The sequence below is a fragment of the Labrus mixtus genome, chromosome 2 (genome assembly GCF_963584025.1).
Source record: "Labrus mixtus chromosome 2, fLabMix1.1, whole genome shotgun sequence".
Taxonomy (NCBI): domain Eukaryota; kingdom Metazoa; phylum Chordata; class Actinopteri; order Labriformes; family Labridae; genus Labrus; species Labrus mixtus.
This window is the reverse complement of record NC_083613.1, coordinates 26,844,116-26,863,377: the sequence shown is the minus strand read 5'-3', so window position 1 is coordinate 26,863,377 and position 19,262 is coordinate 26,844,116. Positions and strand designations below refer to the sequence as shown.

Genomic DNA, 19,262 nt, shown 5'->3' with positions numbered 1-19,262 from the left:
CAGCAGCTTATTATTGTTATTGTATCGTGCTATTCAGCTTGTTTGTATAGCTTAGTATAGGAATGGTTGTGATTTTATTGGATATTTATCAGAAAAACAACGTTAGAACATAATGAACATTACTAACACTGAAGTAACTGTTATAAACAGCATCAGATGAAAAATGAATGGCTACTCATAGCATAACATTGATAATTGATCAACTCAAAGGTACTTCCTGGTAAAACAAAAGTAAAATTTAATTAAAAAAAAAAAAAAAACAGGAGAAAAATAGGAAATGCACAATGAAGTGACTCACCATGACAGTTCATAGTAATATCTGCTTTGTTAATATAAAGCTAGATAAGTTAATGCATTACGTTGAGAAGGTTGGCTGAGGCTCAGTTGGTAGAGTGGGTCGTCTGTTCACTGCAAGGTTGCGGGTTCGATCCCCAGCTCCTGCAGCCACATGTCAGATGTGTCCTTTGGCAAAACACTTTACTGAGTTTCTCCTGCTCCTTTTTCGGCGGCTTATGAATGTTCGTAAATAGTATGAATTACTTCTGATGGTCACATAGCCGCCTCTACCATCAGTGTGTTACAGAAAGAACAGACCCAAGTGTTGGGTGCACAATAGCTCCTCCAAAAGTGACTGCGGGGGTCCTGGGTGTTGAAGTGCTTCGAGTTTGTTCTATGTATACGCCCACTTAGGCTCCCGCAGCGGTACATTGCAGGGCCATCTGAGCTTAGCCGCTAGCACCAGCGCCGCTACACAAAGGAGCCTCACAGCACCAAACTGTTCACTAGTTTTTCCTGGCACTTAACCGTGCTTTGAGTGGGCAGCTCTACTTGGGAACAGTTTGAAATAAGCAGCATGTCCCTTGGTCATATCGTATTGCTCTACGGATATATATTGGATTATAGGGTGACGGTGGCGTGTGTAATGTTTACTCAGGCACCCTCAATTAGCAAGATATGGACTCATGCTCACATCCTATAAATGCACTGTGATGTATCGCAGTGTCATCTAATGGTATTAGTCCAATTGGTATATTAAGTGTGCGTTATCTCTCACATCACATAATATATCTGGCTTTCTGACAAAGCCTCTCACACAGTTAATTGATGTCGCCTGTTTTTCCACTCATGGACACTGTTATGCCCTGAGAGGCTAAACATTTGCACACGCAGAAGACTAGCACATCCATAAAAGATGTGTTTGCTGTGAACCCCTGGTGATCTGCCCGGTCAGCCTCAGCCTGGCGTGTCAGGATGAAGCTTCGCCCGTCATGCCAAGTGCACACTTGTGTTTCTATTCAAACCGGCGAGAAAAAGTGTAATCCATTTTCTCCATAGGAGCTGACATGAGCACATTGAGGTTTACAGCCGTGATCCTTCCGAGCCTGTTGGCGTATCACACACATGACACCGGCGTTATATCTCCCTCTCACTTTCTGGATTTCTCTCTTTTGCTCTGTGTAGAAAAAATACATCAAATCAAGTCTGGGGCTGTCCCAGAGGCCTTTGTTCCCTCGCCTTTGCCTTGTCTGGTGCTCCACTTCTCTTCTGTTCTGCGTACGCATAAAGCTAAGTTATTAGAGAAAACATGCATAATGAGGAAGCAGGAAGAAAAAAAACACACACACTGGGGAAGTAGACCTGGACATAGTGTCTCTTTCTATTAGAACATGACGACAGAAACTCTCCGTCTTTAAAACACGGCCGTTAATGCTCAGCAAGCCAAACACATAACGCCCGTTCAACACGCACACACACACACAACATCTCTTAACACAGTGATTGGATAACACCGTTGATAGGTCATCCATAAAATTGAACTCTGAGTGTCTGGGCAGTTTATTTCAAATGAAACAAATTAAAGTCATTTCAAGACGCCGCGCTCGGTGAAGAAACCCGGAAAGCGCTCTAATCCCTGCAGACGTAGCCGAGTCGCAGAGTGTATTGGCACAGCACTCCCTCGGCCGGATTTGCCACTATGTTAAGCTCCCAAGGCCCGCTCCTTGTTGTTATCAGTAAAGTAGGGGAAGGGATTTGGGGATAAGTGAATTCTAGAGAGCAAGGGGAGGAGGGGGTAGGAGGGGGCTCCACCAAGTGCCTTCCTGCTCCCCTGACGTCCCAATTGGCTCATGTGTTTACCCCGGTGCTGCAGCTCTCCTTTGTGTTCAGAAGCCCCCTGTCTCTCTCTTCCCTCTTTCTTCTTCCCCCGACTCGTTCTCTTATTTTGTCACGCCATTTTTCAGAGTGAATTTGAATACAGACCAAATCCCTCACTGTCTCTCCCCAACCGCCCTTGATCCCTAATTTTAGCAAAGGAATCTCAAAATCCAAATTGTTGAGTTCAGGAGACTTTTTGCTCCCTTTAGCTGCTCGGGGAAGCGGTACGTGTTGGTTTATCGCAGCTCTTATGTGCAGAAGAACATGGTAACGCATTGTGATTGCTTTTACAGCAATACCCTAACCTCTAATTATCATGATTTATTGGTGAACACTTTACAGACACCATCAAACTCCTTACATGGGCATTAGCTGAAGAATCCAAACTGCATGGTCCCTCTTAATGATGGACACTCCATTTGCACCAGCGGCATACTACTCAATTAATTATATGAGTAAGTAAATAATTGATGCCTTAACAATTGGGTTCAGGAATAATATGAGCAGCAAAGATATGCTAATGACTGTCCTTATGTCCTGAGGTCAGAGAGTTCTAGTGGCACAGTGCACTCACCTGTGTTATTATTGACTGGGAAACAATTACAGCGCAGCTTCACTTGCAGTATTCTGTGTTGGCTACAATAAACCTGAACATGTAAATCACAAATCAACAACAAGGCAGGGACTGACTACACAGGACCACAAGCTGAGAGAGAGAACACAAGAAGTACCCGACTGAAATGTTGAAGTCTTGAGGCTAACATTTATAAAAGTTTGTTGTTGTATTCTAACCAATTTGAATTTTAAAACATGTTATTGTTGAAATCAGCATGAAGTTAAAAAAAAAAAAATCTGAAAAATAACACACATCAAATGCTGAATCCAAAAAGCAGAAATAAGAGTTTAGTCAGCCAACCATGTTGAAGGGATAATGATATGACGATATGTGTATGTATTACACTTTAGCATGTAGGCTCTGACTCTGTCACTGCCCACAAAGAAACACACAGCTCAGCACAGCAGGGACTCTGACTCTACTCAGCACCAAGCAACTAGTTGGTGCTGAGGCCATAATCAAAAGGAGGCATGAGTCAGTACAGAGGGAGCAATGTGAGCAGACTTAGACAGCCAGCGCTAACTATCCAACTACCTATGCTATTTGTTAAATTATATAGTATAGGACCTTTGGTTCACATTTGATTATTAAGGGAATCTTTCTAGTTAGTAAATACAACTAAGAAATAAACTTAGGAAGTATATCTGATTGGTATTCAGGAGATGTTTGTCATAAAATAAAGAAATGGTTCTGCAGGGGCCCCAGAGCCCCCCCGCCTACTGTGTGCAACCCATTATTCATAGCGACACGTGCGAGCATACCTGCAAATTAAATACAAGTTTTCCCTACTGGAATCAGTTGCTCTGTTTTGAATTATTTATTCCTCAGTCTAAATACATATTAACTTGGTATTTGTTTTGAATGTGAGCAGTGTTCTCACCCCACACGCTGTTTAATGGGATTTGCAGCCGCTCTGTTGTTTGTGTGTCTTGGCACCAACAGCAGAGGAAATCTACACTGGGCTTGAGGGGGCTGTGTTTTTTTGCTCGTTTGTTTATGCCGTTTCGAAAGCTAACCGCCATCAAAGCTTTGCACCACTCGGTGCGTACAGTGATCAGAAGGCCAGAGCTCATGGACACATCTGTTGACCTGTGATGAGGAAAGTTGAGCCTCTCTGCTTCTCTGTTTCCATCTTTAATTTCAATTTTCTCTCTTTTCGCCGCGGCCCCCTCATGTTTCTGCTCATTTTCTTTCGAAGAATTCTTTGGCGCACGACTCAACTAGAATTATTTTTGTTTTCATTTGCCTCCCGACACTTCTACGAGGGCACATGAGCAAAGTGACGCAGTTTCACAGTGAGCTCACCCCGCACCCCTACATAACAGCTTTGCTGTGACAGAGCAAATAAGCAAGAGGGAAAATGGAGGGCGATTATTTCATTTAGAGAATCACAATTCTTGGAGGACGGTCAATAATAGATGAGGTTAAAAAAAACAATGGTGACTTTTCTTTTATACTGTACTCGTTTTCACACTCTGCCTCTCAAGTCAATAGAATCGACCTAATGGAAACCAGGTTACTCTTCCTTCCATCTCACCTCCCTGACATAATGTTGAACAAATGCATTATTCATTCCCCTGCTCTAAGAAGCGAGGTAATTATACATTTATCTCCCAAATAATACGGAGTACTTACTGCGCCTGTGACCTTGCCACAAGATTTATGCCATTTTGGACCTGCCCCCCAAAAGCCGCCAAGGGAGAAAAAAAAATGAAGGCAAAAAATGGATTTGCTCTTTATGGATATAAGATGTCAGGGGGGTTGAAAAGGTCCAGTCATTAAATGTAAAGTTTAGAACTTTATTTTGAAGCATTTCAGAAGGGCAGGGGTAGGCAGGCTCCAAACTTAATGGTCAGGTTTTTGTAGGGGGGATTAAAAAGTAGAAGGGGTGGGAAAAAAAGAGAACAAATGGTGCTACAGCTCTTCTCTTTATATTCCTTATTTTATTCTCTTTCTCCTCAACTAATCCCTCTTCTTATTAGCCCCTTTCCTCATTTCCCTATCGTTCTCTTCTCCCCAACCTTATCTCCTTCCTTTACCTTAATTCCTCTCCTCTGGCATTGCCCTCATTCTGAGCCATCTCCCCCATTTATTCTGCTTCAATTCACTCCCTAACACCCTCATCTCCCCTCCTCTAATGTTATTGTTTCTTGTATTCTCTCCCTCTCGCCTGCAGGCCATCATGGCACAGCTCCCCCAGGAGGAAAAGGCCAAGATTGCTGAGCAGGTTGAGAGCTTCAGACAGGAGAAGTGCAAGTTGGATGCAGAAGTGGCAAAGTGGGATGACAATGGCAATGACATCATCGTGCTCGCCAAGCAGATGTGCATGATCATGATGGAGATGACGGACTTCACCAGGTAAAATATGTCACCAAATACAAAGCACTTGAGACCAACAATTAAAGGTTATCTTGGGGCCACTTAAAGGCTGTAAAAAATAGTTGAAAGTACAACAATGATGGATAATCTCATTCCATCTTCATGAGGTTTATTTGTCGGCAAACAGTTGCATGTTTACGCATCTTGCAGATACACAAACTCTAGAGGGAAATAACGAGCTCCTTAGCTGCTAAATGCTCTGCTTTGCTCACCAGTTAATTGCTAACTGTGTCTTTCAGCTATTAAGGACTGCGTATTTAGTGTACGGTAGATATCAGAGATTTCTTGAACAATGAAAGGTTAGTACAGCTATGTTTGAGTGTCAGGTGATCATTCCCTGTGGATTCACTTTTAGAAAGCCCCTTTTTCCCATACAGGTAGTGTTTTCATCCTCTGTTTATGCAGCAGTGAGTAAATAAAGTGACAAGTGGGACTGCAGAGAAACATGCTCGCATTTGCAATGCCCCAGAGCTGCGAACTGTTTTGTTCCAGGCAAATTGACTCCGCCAACCTTTGTTTTGATCAGACTATGTCGCAAAGCTCTGATTCAAAGATATTCTGTCGAAGATAATCTGCTCGCATTAAAAGTCTTGTAGCTTCTGTTTACTAAAAGGCAGCAGCTTTGCTCTCAATATCCCCCATCTGGGCTCCACATACTGTATCTGGGATATTCCGACAAATGCCTCGCGTATGGGGTTGTGTATGAAGTCTGCAATTATATGACAACCAAAAAATAAAAAATAAAATAAAAAAACAGAGCCATTAGTGATTAGTCATGAGTGATTAGGGCTGTGGTGCTGTGACTTCACCATTATTACTTGGCAACGATCCCAGTTAGTCAGATTACCATGAACAAACTGAGTGCAAACTTCAGCTAAGCAATGACTAAAAATTAGGCATCACACAGGCACACAAAAAAAAAAATCATATTGGCCACATTAACATTCCATGAGCTGGGAGAGATACATCACTGATCAGAGACTCAGTAGTTGGTCATTATTTCCCTCTCCTGTTTTGTTGCCTTCTGTAACTGCTCAGAAAATTCTCCTGTTTTGTTTTCGGAAAAAAAAATGTTTTCTTTGGGCTTCGAATCCCATCTGTCTCTAAGATACATCATTAGAGAGAAAGGTTTAACGTATTTGTTGTTATATGTAATATCCCTGCTGCCAGCCAAAGCAAATTAGTGTCTGTACGAGCTTGTTTGACACAGGGGTAAGCTCGGTCTTTTAAGGAAAAGCTCTGCACATCCTCTGTCTTTGCAACTCCACCCATATTCCCCCTTTTTTTTTTCTCTCTTTCTCACTCCTTGGATTTTCCCAGAGGCAAAGGCCCCTTGAAGAACTCCTCAGATGTGATCAACGCGGCTAAGAAGATTGCCGAGGCTGGCTCGAGGATGGACAAATTGGCCCGTGCTGTCGCAGATCAGGTACCTTTGAAGCTGTGTCCGTCACTGTCGTTTTAAATCATTACACTTTTTTATCAGTCTGAAAACTGTCTCAGATGTGTCACTGCAGCCCGTAGTAGAGCAAATTTGGAGTTAGAGTAAGTGGGCATGGCCATTGGAAATCTTTAATGTGGGCATTGACGGGCCCAGCTGGAGCGGTGGGCTTCGCTGCCGCATGACTTCATCTCCCAGTGGGGCCAACACTGAGAGAGCAAGACAGCAGAACCAAGTTGTGTCTCTAATATAATTAGCTTCCAACCGAGGTGTTGCATTCATTATCAGATGAGTACCTCTCTAAAACATGCTGACAGACCATTTTCAATATCTAATCAATCGGTGCCGTGCCGAGGGAAGACAGGAGGGAGAAGAAATAGGTGTGTACACTGTGCTGTGTTAGTGTGTGTGTGTGTGTGTGTGTGTGTGTGTGTGTGTGTGTGTGTGTGTGTGTGTGTGTGTGTGTGTGTGTGTGTGTGTGTGTGTGTGTGTGTGTGTGTGTGTGTGGCAAATGATGTGGGAGGTATTTCAGAATGCAGCACACCAGGTAATGCATAATGTTCTCCTTCTTCATTTCATCTGTCTTTAATAAGCACTGAGAATAAACCAAGGCACAAGACTGGCTGATTTATTAAGGCAGCCTGTCGTCATTGTAATTGCAACTGCTGTTAGCAAGCAAACCCTTGGAATAATTAAAGCTGCTTTCAGTATCACACGCTGGGCTTTCTTCCAGTGCTGCTTAGCAGGAGAAATTTTGGAGACCACATTAAAATTTATAATCACGGTAAACAAATCTTTTGTCCTTAAGTCCTGCAACTGGCTTACAGCCTGGACATGACGCGCGAAACAAAGCCGCTTTACCGTTACAATCATACACCAAACTTGAGTCACTCTACCTCAAGCTCTTTGGTAGCATTTTCATTTTCCTTTATGTAAATACGTTTGGATGAACATGCTACATCAATAACTACAAAGGAGGCCTCACAGTCCTCAAAATATTCTTATTTTAAATCTGCATTCATTGAACAGTGGGGGACATTTCAACAAGTTTTACAAATAACTGAATACATTTGAAATGTCACGTTAGAAATGTTGGAAAATCTGTGATATTAAAGAGCAAGTTCTACTCGAAAATTCTCTTTTACAAGATGTTCTCTCCAACTTTAACCAAAAGGTTGTATTTCAAACATGCTAACAAGCTTCTATAATATCCAGCCAACTGGAAACCAATACAAAGAAGATACAAAAACGACTTGCTTTTCACTTTGAAATACCCTCAGAATAGTACAGGAATTAAATTTCAACTTTAATCAATTGTTAGGGGCGGCAGTGGCTCAGTTGGTAGAGTCATTGTCTCTCTGGTTGAGAGAGGTTGAGGGTTTGATCCCCAGCTCCTGCAGCAAAATGTCTAATGTGTCCTTGGGCAAGACACTTAACCAAGAAAATTGCTCCTACTGCTTCGTCGGTGGAGTAAGAATGTGTTTGAATGGGATTAGTTACTTCTGATGGTCTCACTACATAGCAACCTCTGCCATCAGTGTGTGAATGGGTAGGTGTGTTTGTGTTGTGAAAGCACTTTGAGTAATCAGAAGACTGGAAAAGAACTATACAAGCTCAAGTCCATTTACCAATCACTATTTCTATTGACAATATTTTAAATATGACACAACAAGATTTGATCCCATGACACCTGACAACAAAGGTTTTTTTTTTATATCAGTACGAGGCGATTTCTTTCCACCTACTGTGTAACCCTCTACCCCGTGTCTTCATGTGACAGTCTGACTTCTCAGAACAGAAAGCCTGTCAGTCTGAGTGGCTGCAAAGTTTGCTAAGCTCTTAGCTTACCAGAAGGCATCTTAAGTCAACGCTGGCACCGTTCTCCTCATGTAACACTGTCCTGCTCTCCAGAGCATATTTACACTACAGAACAAAGTTTCAGGCTATGATCGCCTGTTAACGCAGCCATGTCCAAAGAAAACAACAACACACACTGAGGGATGAGGAGAGAATTTCAATGTGTACGAGACCTGTTTGGAAACACGTTTGCATGAGGACATTTCTCTCTGGAAGATGCTCTCAGTCTCTAGCTCTTCAGGCTTATTGTTTCTGAGCGAAATCTGGGACACAAAGGACAAAGTAGGCATGACTTGTGTTCTTATGAAGTCATTACTTAGGCTGGAGGCTGCCGAAGTGATCATCAGTGTTTAACAAGGTTTTAGGTGGGAGTGGATCCGTCACATGGCAAATCACTGGCAAGAGCCGGAGTCTGAATCAACAGTTGCTGTAATGAAAAGAGCAGGTGGCTTGCCATTTTTAATTCTCACTTAAATGGTTCCTAGACCAGTGTTTACTGAATATTCAAAGCCTTCTGTTGCACTTCCACAGACATCAGAGCCGTGTCAGAAAATAAAGAGGGGCTTAAGGACCTTTTTATTTCCAACATGCATTTGTTATAAAAGTGTTTTCATGTGAGGCACTTAAGGCATATGTATGGTGCATTATTAAATCCTCAAACTGCAAAAGTTTCCTTTTTATTCGGCATCTTGATGGGATTACACAACAAATAACATAGCCTTGATTAATCCGTCTTTTATGCTGGACAAGTATTTTGCATTCACACATTATAGTAGCTAACCTGTGCTTGTGGAGAGCTCTGCGGTTTTGACGGTAAGCGTGAGGGGTGCTGCGCCGCTTTCAGACAGGTCCCTTAAGTAGAAAACCTTGTCGCCATGAGCCTGCACATCAGCCTATTGATGAACATGTGTGAAGCAGATGTCAATTCTGCGTGGAAGGCTGACGGGACGGCGAGCGCTTTCGCTGTCGTTTAAGCACAACCCTCGACATAGAAAAAACAAAAAACCCTGGAGGCAGCTCACCCCATTTCACTAAAGCACTGCCTTTTTTTTTCTACTCTATTTCTCTCGCTCTATTTTCCCTTACTATGTTTCATTCTTTAAGTGCGCCTCCTACAGACACAACCTAAAGAGTGGATAGCAGCTGTACAACATCAGGTGCACCTATTCTGAGGCACACGTTGGCTTTTTTAACGCAATGTATCAGCGTTTGATTGCTGAGTAATTCTGCAGCACCATCTGGCCTTAAAGTTACCTGTGTTGGCGGACGTTGATGTCAGTAAGTTTGTGTGGTTATTTAAAGGTGAATGTTGTTATGTAAAGCTCCTGGATCAAGAGGGGGCTAAATGCTGCAATTCTGGGAGGGCTATTTTTAGACACGGATTTCTACTGTGCTTGTCTGAGTGGATGCAGCATTTGGAAAGTGATACCAAATCAGCGTAAACTATAGAGGTGCACCTTTGTCTAGTTCTCTGACAAGAATAGAAGTGTACAGTTGACTAAGTTACAGCCTTATATGCCAAAATCTTCAACTGTGCTTTTCGTTTGCAATGCATATCAAATCATTTGAACGTTTACTTTGAGCATTAGTTAGCGTGAAAGAACATGAATAACAGTGTCATGTTTTTGTTAACGAATGCTGCGAAACACACGCCAGGCTGAAGTTAAGTATTCAGACTCTGAGGTTTCCCTTTAGCTGTTGCAGCCGACGGATCTCTCGCTTCCAGTTGGGGACAACATCTTCTACTGACAGGAGAGAAACCGAGTGTGACTGATGTGTAATTAAAAGGCTTCTCAGAAAGAGAAAAACATTGAGACCTAGCTGTCCAGAGGAGTCAATACATAGAGTCTTCAAATAAAAAATGCTATCACCAAGTGAAAGTCTGAGAATGGTCAGCTTTCCAGGAAGTAAGAAAACACATTTCCTCTGTGCAACTTGTAAAAAAGTAATATCACAGGAGATCTTTTCAGCCACACTTTAGTATAACACTATACTCTATGCTTCCCAATGTGGGGGTCAGGACCCCAAGGTGGGTCGCGATCCACCAATAGAGGGATTTGTATATTCACTCACCTGCTAAAGTCAGCAAATGACGTATTCTGCTTCTAGCCTTTCTTACAATAACTTACTAAATACACTTATTGTATGTTTTTTAGGCTGTTGTGTTTTTCTTATTCAATCATTATTACTGATTGCTGATTATTACTGTTTGGATAGTGTTATGGAGCATGCCGTCTCCAAAGCAAAAATGGCGGTTTCTGATAGATGTGGACGTTCTAGGCCGAGAGGAAGGTGCACAACCACCTCCAGTGGGGGTCCCCCGTCTCTGGCGCCCTTATTTTGGAAAACCCGAGTTGAAAAGTGTAAGAACCCCTTTAGTATCACTCTAGTACTCTGCCAGCCTGCAGAAAACTTGTTCACATTTTGGCAAATTGGATGTGTTTACAGTTTGTATTAACAGCAGTTCTTAATTAACCTATGGATTCACATAAAAGACCCCCTAGTTAAAGCTTTAAAGTTTTATATGGCATTGTTAATAATAATATTCTCAGAGAGTGTGATTTAAACGGATTGACTAATGACTCTGAGAAGGAGTTCAGGTTTTGACATAAATTGGAGTCATTAAGCTTTAAAACAGTCTTAATTGCCTTCTCGATCTGTACATCACAGCGTCTGTTGCAGCTCCAACGGCTAAGCAGCCAAATCAGCGGGACAAACCCACACATAATAAACTTAATGTAGTTTCAGAACACCAGCATGCGTCTACCTCTTTCCCCTCATACAGTTATCTTTGCATCAATCTCTACCTGTGTATGCTCTCAGCAGCAGCCTTCATCCCACTGAGCCTGTGCACCTCACAGTTTGACAACCCTTAATTAACGCATCACATTCAACATTTGGATTCAACTCACAGAAGATATGTCTCTAGCTTACCTTCTGTCCTTAATCTGTTTTTAATGATTGTACATATGTGTTGGGTAGTAGACTGTGTTATTTCTTTTAACCCAGAGATCTGAAAACCACACAGACTCATGAGAAAAATCTGAACCTGATTTTCTCTTCTTATAACATAACTTATGTCTACTTTCAGAATGTTCTCTATTTTTCTGGTTATCTTTGTGAAATATTGGAAACCTTCACCTCTTTAGGCCTCTACAAAGCCTCTGAATGAATCAATTTGACAAGTGAATCCTCCGATTAAATCCCTGCAAACATGTTCACACAACAAAACCAAAACCTCTGACTCCACTAGAACTTAGAAATACTCTATTCATGATGCTCGCACCCCACATGATAGATTCACTTTCAATGAAATGCTAACACGGCAGATTAGAGATGAATATATCTTCAGAAGAACAGTTGACATGACTGGGAACAACAGGTCACCTGAGTGGATGTCTTCATCGTTGATAATGTTTTTTTTTCATCCAAATTCCATATTCAAAACACCAGATGGTATGATTTTTTTTAAAGGAAAAGTGTAAATAGGAACATGAGTTTGCTGGTTGCTAGAACCCAGAAGCACTTATTCTTTGAGACTGGATGAGCAAATAGAAAGATTACCAGCTTTCTCAAAGAAACTGACAGGTGACAGCTTTCCATCACCAGGACTGTAGTTTCCACTCAGCTGGAGGGAATATTGTGTAACCATGTGTAACATGCTCCATTTGAATCTGTCATTGTATCGTCTTCTTGTCATCCCTCACACTCTCAAACATGTCTGCTATACCATCGGATATGTAATGACGCAGAAATGCCATTAAAATAGTAATTAAGGACAAACTACACAAGCTGTAAAGTTTAAAAGAAAAGAAAAGAAAAAGAAAACAGGCTAAAAATGATTTCTCTTTACACTGTGAATTATTGAGGAAAAGGTCGGCCCCAGCCTGCTTATGAATGCAGCATCAGTGAGAGGTGTGACTTGTGTTTTGACAGACTGCCACACTCTGATAGTGTGATGGCCTCATTTCAGCACCAGAGTTCACATCATCTCGCTGAATTATCCGCCGGGAGCACGTTCCACTCATTCTGGGCCCAATTAAGCAAAGGAGGGGGGGGGGGGGGGACATCCCAAAAAAAGATTTCTCACCTGTTTGTCTGCTGAGAGAAGCAGAGAAGTGAGGTCAGGAGACGCGTGAGAAAAGTTTGAGCCTACATCAAGCTGTGACCCTCACAGTTTCCTCCCCTCGTCTGTGATGAACTGTGTTATTCACCATGATGGACAGACAGAGAGAGAGGGGGGGAGAGAGAGAGAGCGTCAATGGGCCGTACCGTTTATTTACATCAACAGGGAATCTGCGGAAGAAATGGACTATTAGTCAACGGCACAATAGGGAGAAATTGTGTCACGTCTGCATCAAACTTGCCTGAGGCAGCAGAGAGTGTGTGTGTGTGTGTGTGTGTACGTGTATGTGTATATATATGTGTGTGTGTGTGTGTGTGTGTGTGTGTGTGTGTGTGTGTGTGTGTGTGTGTGCGCGTGTGCAGGCAGTTTGATGTGCAGTTAGCAGTGATGCTAGCCAGGACTGGCGGTGCAGTGATAATGCCCAAGGAGAAGCTTCCCTCTGCCTCACTGGCTGCTCTATGAGCTAGCAGATCCACCTCAGTCTGCATTCAGGGACACTTACTGGTGCCGGTGGCAGAGCAGCTCGTATTTGCTGTTCTTAAAAATCCTGTTGTAAAAGTGGCAGTAACTATAAATGGAAATCTTTGTACTGCCCTCTGCCTTTAAACTTGAAGGGTGGAGGAACATATCATTTTGGAAAACCGTTTTTTTTTTTTTTTACTGGCTTTTTTTTTTTTTTTTAACTGAAGGGCACTCGAGTCCAATCAATACTGTTTGCCTTCTCAAAGACAAGGAGAGCAGCCTGAAGGAAAACTGCAAATCCTAGAGGGGGGTATATTCATATAACAGCTCCATGTTTTACTTGCCATCTTCCCCACTCAACCGCTAGCCCACAAGACAAGGAAATGAGCTTTGCATGTCCCCACACAGTGCTGCTGAATGTCCTAGTTAGGAGCGTTTAATATTTATGGCGAGAGGAAAGGTGTTGCTACAAACTGATGCTCACAGTGTTTAAGCAGCTGATGCAGTGTTCTTAACCCACTGGGAGCTTAGTGGGCCATGGCTGACACCTGGAAGGCTTCCAGATGGAATAATAAGGAGGGGAATTGTGTGGTGGTAGGAGACCTCGGGAGGCTGTCGTTGTATTCCCTTCTCGTCCATTTGCCGTGCTGTATGATTGGTTTCCTCGCTGTTGAAGTAGCACACAGGCCAGCATGACCAGTTCAAAACTTTTGATTTAAAAATAAATAAATAAAAGCAAAGAGAAAAGAAGAAGAGGGATACTGTGTAAGCAAGTCTTGATGTGTCTACAAGTCTTAAGTTTCATTCACTGTTGATTGATCTGTTTTCTTCTCGAGCAACAAGCTGTGACAAACTTGTTTTACGTGAAATGAATCAGTGTGACACCCTGCAGTGGATCTTAACTTGCCTTTGAAACTCAAACTTCAACAAACCACCAGTGAGGATAAAAAAAAAAAATGATTGAGGAACATCTCCCAGGCTCAGAGTAAAGTAATTAGTGCTCCGAAATGCTGGAACCCAACTGTTTTTGGTGGGATCGTTGTTCCTGGATATTCTACAGCTTCTACATCAAACGCCATGGTTCCTAAAATTGTCCAATTTGGTAGATGATTCACATCTCAAACCTTTTTCTTTTTAAACATACAAACTTAAAACGAGACAAAACAACAAAAATAGCTGGCTTTAGATTTTAGCAAAATAGAGACACAACTTTCTTTTCACCAAAACAGTGACTGTAAGAAATCTCATGCTTTGGTTTCTTAGATTTGAACCATGACATTATCATCTACAACTTGTATCGTTGAAAATGTTGGTTCTTTGATTAGCATAGATCATCTTGTTTCTGCTTATCACAAAGGGTTATAAAATCAAGAAAACATGTCAACAAATATGTACAAGCATGAAAGAAGATATTATTACTATAGTAGTCTACATGTTGATCCATTAACTCCAAAGTCAAAAGTTTGACTCCAAATGTTTGTTTTTATCTCAGCCATGATAGGAAACCAACCCTGAGTCACATTTTGAATTCATTCCTGTCATATATTTGACCTAATGATGATCTATACACCACCAATACACTCCATTTCAGTGCGTCTAAATCCCACCCTTATTACTCAACTGGTGCTGTATACTTAACCCCTGTCATGTTATTTGAGTGTCTTTGAGTGCACAGAATGTATTCATACATCATCGGACATGTCACTGATAATGCAGAATGATGATACGTGTCCCGAATCTCAATTTACTGCTCACTGTCGAGTAAATGATTACGTGTCGATCCACTGGAAGCTGTGGAAGAGTAAACAAGGAAGTGATTACCAACACAGACCTTGTCTGTACGTATAACACACATTTGACAGTGATGCATGCAAATGGGAAGAGTCTCATAAATCCTTATTGTTTCACAAATTACATGGTGTAAAAGGACATTAGGAATTGCTCCATCCTGCCACCGTAAGGCCAATCATCACAAAGCAGCCAATGCAAGCTAGCGTGAACCCTGATAGAGGGTGACTCTTAAAATCTGCTTGTAAATACTTTCTTTCCATGTTCAGCTGCTCTGTCAAAGCCTACTTTGGCTTTTATTTTGTGTGTTTGTGTTGACAGTGTGTTTCTTTGTGTCTCTCTCCCTTCAGTGCCCTGATTCAGCCTGTAAGCAGGACCTGCTGGCCTACCTGCAGAGAATTGCCCTGTACTGTCATCAGCTGAACATCTGCAGCAAGGTGAAAGCTGAGGTTCAGAATCTGGGCGGAGAGCTCATCGTGTCTGGGGTAAGTCTATCCATACAGAACAGCACACAGCCGGCTCCAGTATCACTGATGCTACAGATAGGCTTCCGGGCCTGAATCACCAGTTTGGTCATTTTAAGACTGATTTTATGCTCAGCGCTGTGGGTGGCAAACCTTTTAGTTCAAGGTCACAGCGAAGCTTGGAAGACCAAATGAAGGGTCATGCAGATTAAGGCTGATGCAATTATTACAGGCCGATTACCATCTAATATCACCAGAAAGATGCAGCGCAGACTTTTTTCCATTTGTATTTTTCATGCCTCATTAACCCTATCATTACTTCTCAAAGAAAAAACAGTCAATTATCCCATATTGCTTGCTTCTGACAATTAACTTTTAACCTGTCTAATACATTTATGGCATTTTCCCCATTTCAAAGGTTTTAGCTTTAATGAAAAGTATTGATTCGTTTGAACACGGTTATCCTTACAATAATGTAATGTGCCTATCAACTCACCCACATATGAACGATTTGTACTTTTTCAGAAATATAGCAAATCCACCTGCAAACGCTTTAGCTCTACAGGACATAATGTCTTCATAACACTTCTATCTTCAAAGCCACCAAGGTAAAGTATTTTAATACATGAGATCCAGCTGCAGTCAGCTGATGTAGGTCGCTTTCTTAAAGGTTTTTCCGAAGGCCTCAAAGTAAAATGTTTTGCAATATACGTTTAACATGTTTTTGTTTTTTTACATATAGACCTCATTGGTGTCTGTACAGATACGGGCATTATCAAACTGCCTGTTCTGAAGTAAATGTTTAATCAATCTATACAGAGCAAAATCATATGTGTGCCTCAGAGGGTTTTTACAATCTTAAGAGTGTTCACCACCCTCTAACCTTTGACCCTTAATTAAGATAAGGAGTCACTCAACTGAACAAACTCTTTGCCGGAAGAAATGGAGGGAAAAAATGGTTTTCTAAGTAAGAGCAACCGAAAGAGAGCCTTCTAAAAGAGCCTCGTTTATGATTTGTTCCTCTCATTGGAATCAAACTTGACTTTAGTTTGTGCATGGCATTTTCTTGGATCTCGTGTTGATGGAGTTCTTTGTGAGACTTCTCAGGACTCTATTACAGTTTGTCTCACATGTGATATGCAAGCCCTGCTGAGATTTTAACCTTTTCATGGTGGCCAGCTGGAGTCCACACTCATTAAATCCAAGCAGTTGACTCTTCTCAGTGTGAGGGAGGAGGAGGCCCACTGGCCGCCGACCCTTAAATGTCAGCCAAACAAAACAGACGGAGACAGAGGTACACCTGACCTCCGCCACTGCTAATTAGGAACTGCTCAAATAAGATGTCATATTGGGAGGGCGGTGTTTTCATTCTGCTTAATTGCCAGTTGCACTACAGACCTCCTATGTACTGTATGCAAACGATGTCCTATTGTTCTCATCAAACTTTTCTTGACTTTCATGAGTTGACCATCAGTGTTTATCTTCTCTCCACCCCCTTCAACTGCCCTTGCCCTCTTGTAGCTGGATAGTGCCACCTCCCTGATCCAAGCAGCCAAGAACCTAATGAACGCAGTGGTGCTGACTGTAAAGGCATCTTACGTAGCCTCCACCAAGTACCAGAAGGTGTATGGAACAGCGGCTGTCAACTCACCTGTGGTGTCTTGGCGCATGAAGGCCCCCGAGAAGAAGCCGCTGGTAAAAAGGGAGAAACCCGAGGAGTGCCAGACACGCGTGCGACGAGGCTCCCAGAAAAAACACATCTCCCCTGTCCAGGCCCTCAGCGAATTCAAGGCCATGGACTCCTTCTAAGAGAGGGAGAGCAAAAAAAAGAAGTCATGCTTACACAAGTAAACACCAAAACATGACGCTGACAAGTTGAAGAAAAAAGTCCTGTTTTACATTGTGTTAACCCACCTCTGTTTGCCCTGTGTGTGCTTGGTGACAGCTCAGGAGGACTACAGTACATATTCAACTGCCACACTAAGGCTCCTTTGAACACTGTGGGCCTCGTGGTTCACAGACAGCCAGCGCACACACACCCAACATTATTTATCGATCTTATTGTAGCTTAACATGTGAAAGCCAAAATGTGACACAAACACAAGTACGTTTGAAAACATGGGAGTAAAAAAAAAAAAAATGAAGCATATCTGAAGAGGAAGAGGGGCATTTTAAACAACTGTGGCGGTTGATATCCTGCTTGTATACACATTTAAACTGTCTGAATGGAAATCATGAATGGTCCATTAGAGGAGTTATTCTAAAGGGAATATATCCTTGTCGGTATGCTCCCTCTTGATATTTTTTTCAATTTGAATGTAACCTGTAGTATTAGGAATAACTTATGTTAAAGATACCTGGAAATGTCGGCATCCAAGTAGTTTCCTTGTTCCTGATGATTATAATTATGATGCATAAGGTGTTTTCTCTCCAAAGCACTCTTATGGTCTATCGTATTGCCTTTTTAAATTCTGTTTATTTAATGATTACATCACTAACTATGATGACCTTGATTGGAAGTTGTGTAGCGTATAAATATAGACGGAGAGGTTTGACTAGTTGTGGTTTGCTCAGAGAATAGAAATCCCTGCATACAGTACCTTTATATTCACCCTTCTCTAATAAATCCCTCAACTTGATCTTCAAAGTTTCACTTGTCCTTCTTGCTGTCACTTATGCATCACTCTGCACTTTCTCTCCCATAGTCAGACCTGTCTCTATTCTATGAGTGTTTCTATGACGGCGCTATGCCAGCAAAGATTTGGCTGAACCCACAATTATTCCACACTAACGGGAAAAAAAGCCACTCCAGATTTTTTGCAGCGATGTGAGAATATCTGAAGCGGGTGTTCAATACACATGGTCCACATCCTGTGAGAAACGTCTCTACAGTGGCTTTTGTGTTAGTCTCTCTTGTTGCATTTCGCAGTCTTCATGACTGTTATAAATCTAAAGCTTTTGCCACAATCATTAAGGATGGCCATGCAAGACCCGCTGATGAAAGGATTCCAGAGGAGAAAAAAAATCTATTAGTACTAAAAGCTTACAAGAATAGTCACATTGATTCAGGGTCACAGGTCAAGTCCCATTACTTCATTTTGACTTGAGATAATTGCTCTTAGGTCAGCACTGTGACTGCTATCTGTGTGATGTATCACCAGGTCATTGACACAAACAGTCAGCCGCACGTGCTAAACCTTCATTACACAAAGAATATGGAAATGGTATGGTAATGACATGCTCAGCGGTCTGATACTGCTTACCTCGGTGATCACGTGAATCAGGTCTTACGCACAAAGATTTAAAGTTTGCACTTATTCAGTAAAATATCTTAGCATCTTCCTGCTGCGCAAAACTTCTTCAAACAATCTCGGTTCCAAGATGATATACTGTACACTTGAATGTTTGGTGATAACTTGGCTTTTCATCAGAAGTTTTGACTGTTTAGTCCTTGGAGAAAATGTTTAAACAACTATTGGATGGCTTGCTATATATAACTTGTATGGACAATCCACCTTAGAGTAAACTACAAAAGTGCAAGAAGAATGACTTTCCCATCAGCCTTAGTTATGCCCTGTGTTTTACAAGCGTAGTATATGCTAAGCTTAATTCATTAATGTGGTAAACCTTAAATTACATGTTAGCACTTTGATTGTGAGCATGTTTTCAAGGTCACATATTATGCAACATCCACTTTACCATGGTGTTCTAACACTAAAATGTGTCCCTAACCTGTCTACAAACCTCCCAATTATGAGAAAAGTCCACCCTCTCCATCTTTTACTCGTCCACTTTTTTGAAAAAGTGTCCACCTTTCCACAGTAAACAATAGAGCATGGTACAAGAAAGCCCAAGCCAACCTAAGTCCTTCAGACACAGCTCACTTGCATTTAAAGCGAAACAGTCTGTACTGACCAGGGCTGAAGTAGAGGGGTTTAAAGGCAGGCTAAAATACAGGATCAGAGTGGATTTTTTGCA

The 19,262-nt window shown here is 41.8% G+C and overlaps 1 protein-coding gene across 1 annotated transcript in view; it reads left to right on the top strand.

The window, feature by feature from the left end:
* Nucleotides 1-17,923, top strand: part of ctnna2 (catenin (cadherin-associated protein), alpha 2) — a 308,188-nt gene extending 290,265 nt beyond the window's left edge. Inside the window, exons 14-17 of the mRNA XM_061059524.1 lie at nucleotides 4,947-5,128; nucleotides 6,470-6,575; nucleotides 15,171-15,305; nucleotides 16,806-17,923. Coding sequence (XP_060915507.1) covers nucleotides 4,947-5,128; nucleotides 6,470-6,575; nucleotides 15,171-15,305; nucleotides 16,806-17,093 — 711 coding nt within the window. The 3' untranslated portion in view covers nucleotides 17,094-17,923. The remainder of the gene's footprint in view (nucleotides 1-4,946; nucleotides 5,129-6,469; nucleotides 6,576-15,170; nucleotides 15,306-16,805) is intronic.
* The last annotated feature ends 1,339 nt before the right edge of the window (nucleotides 17,924-19,262 follow it).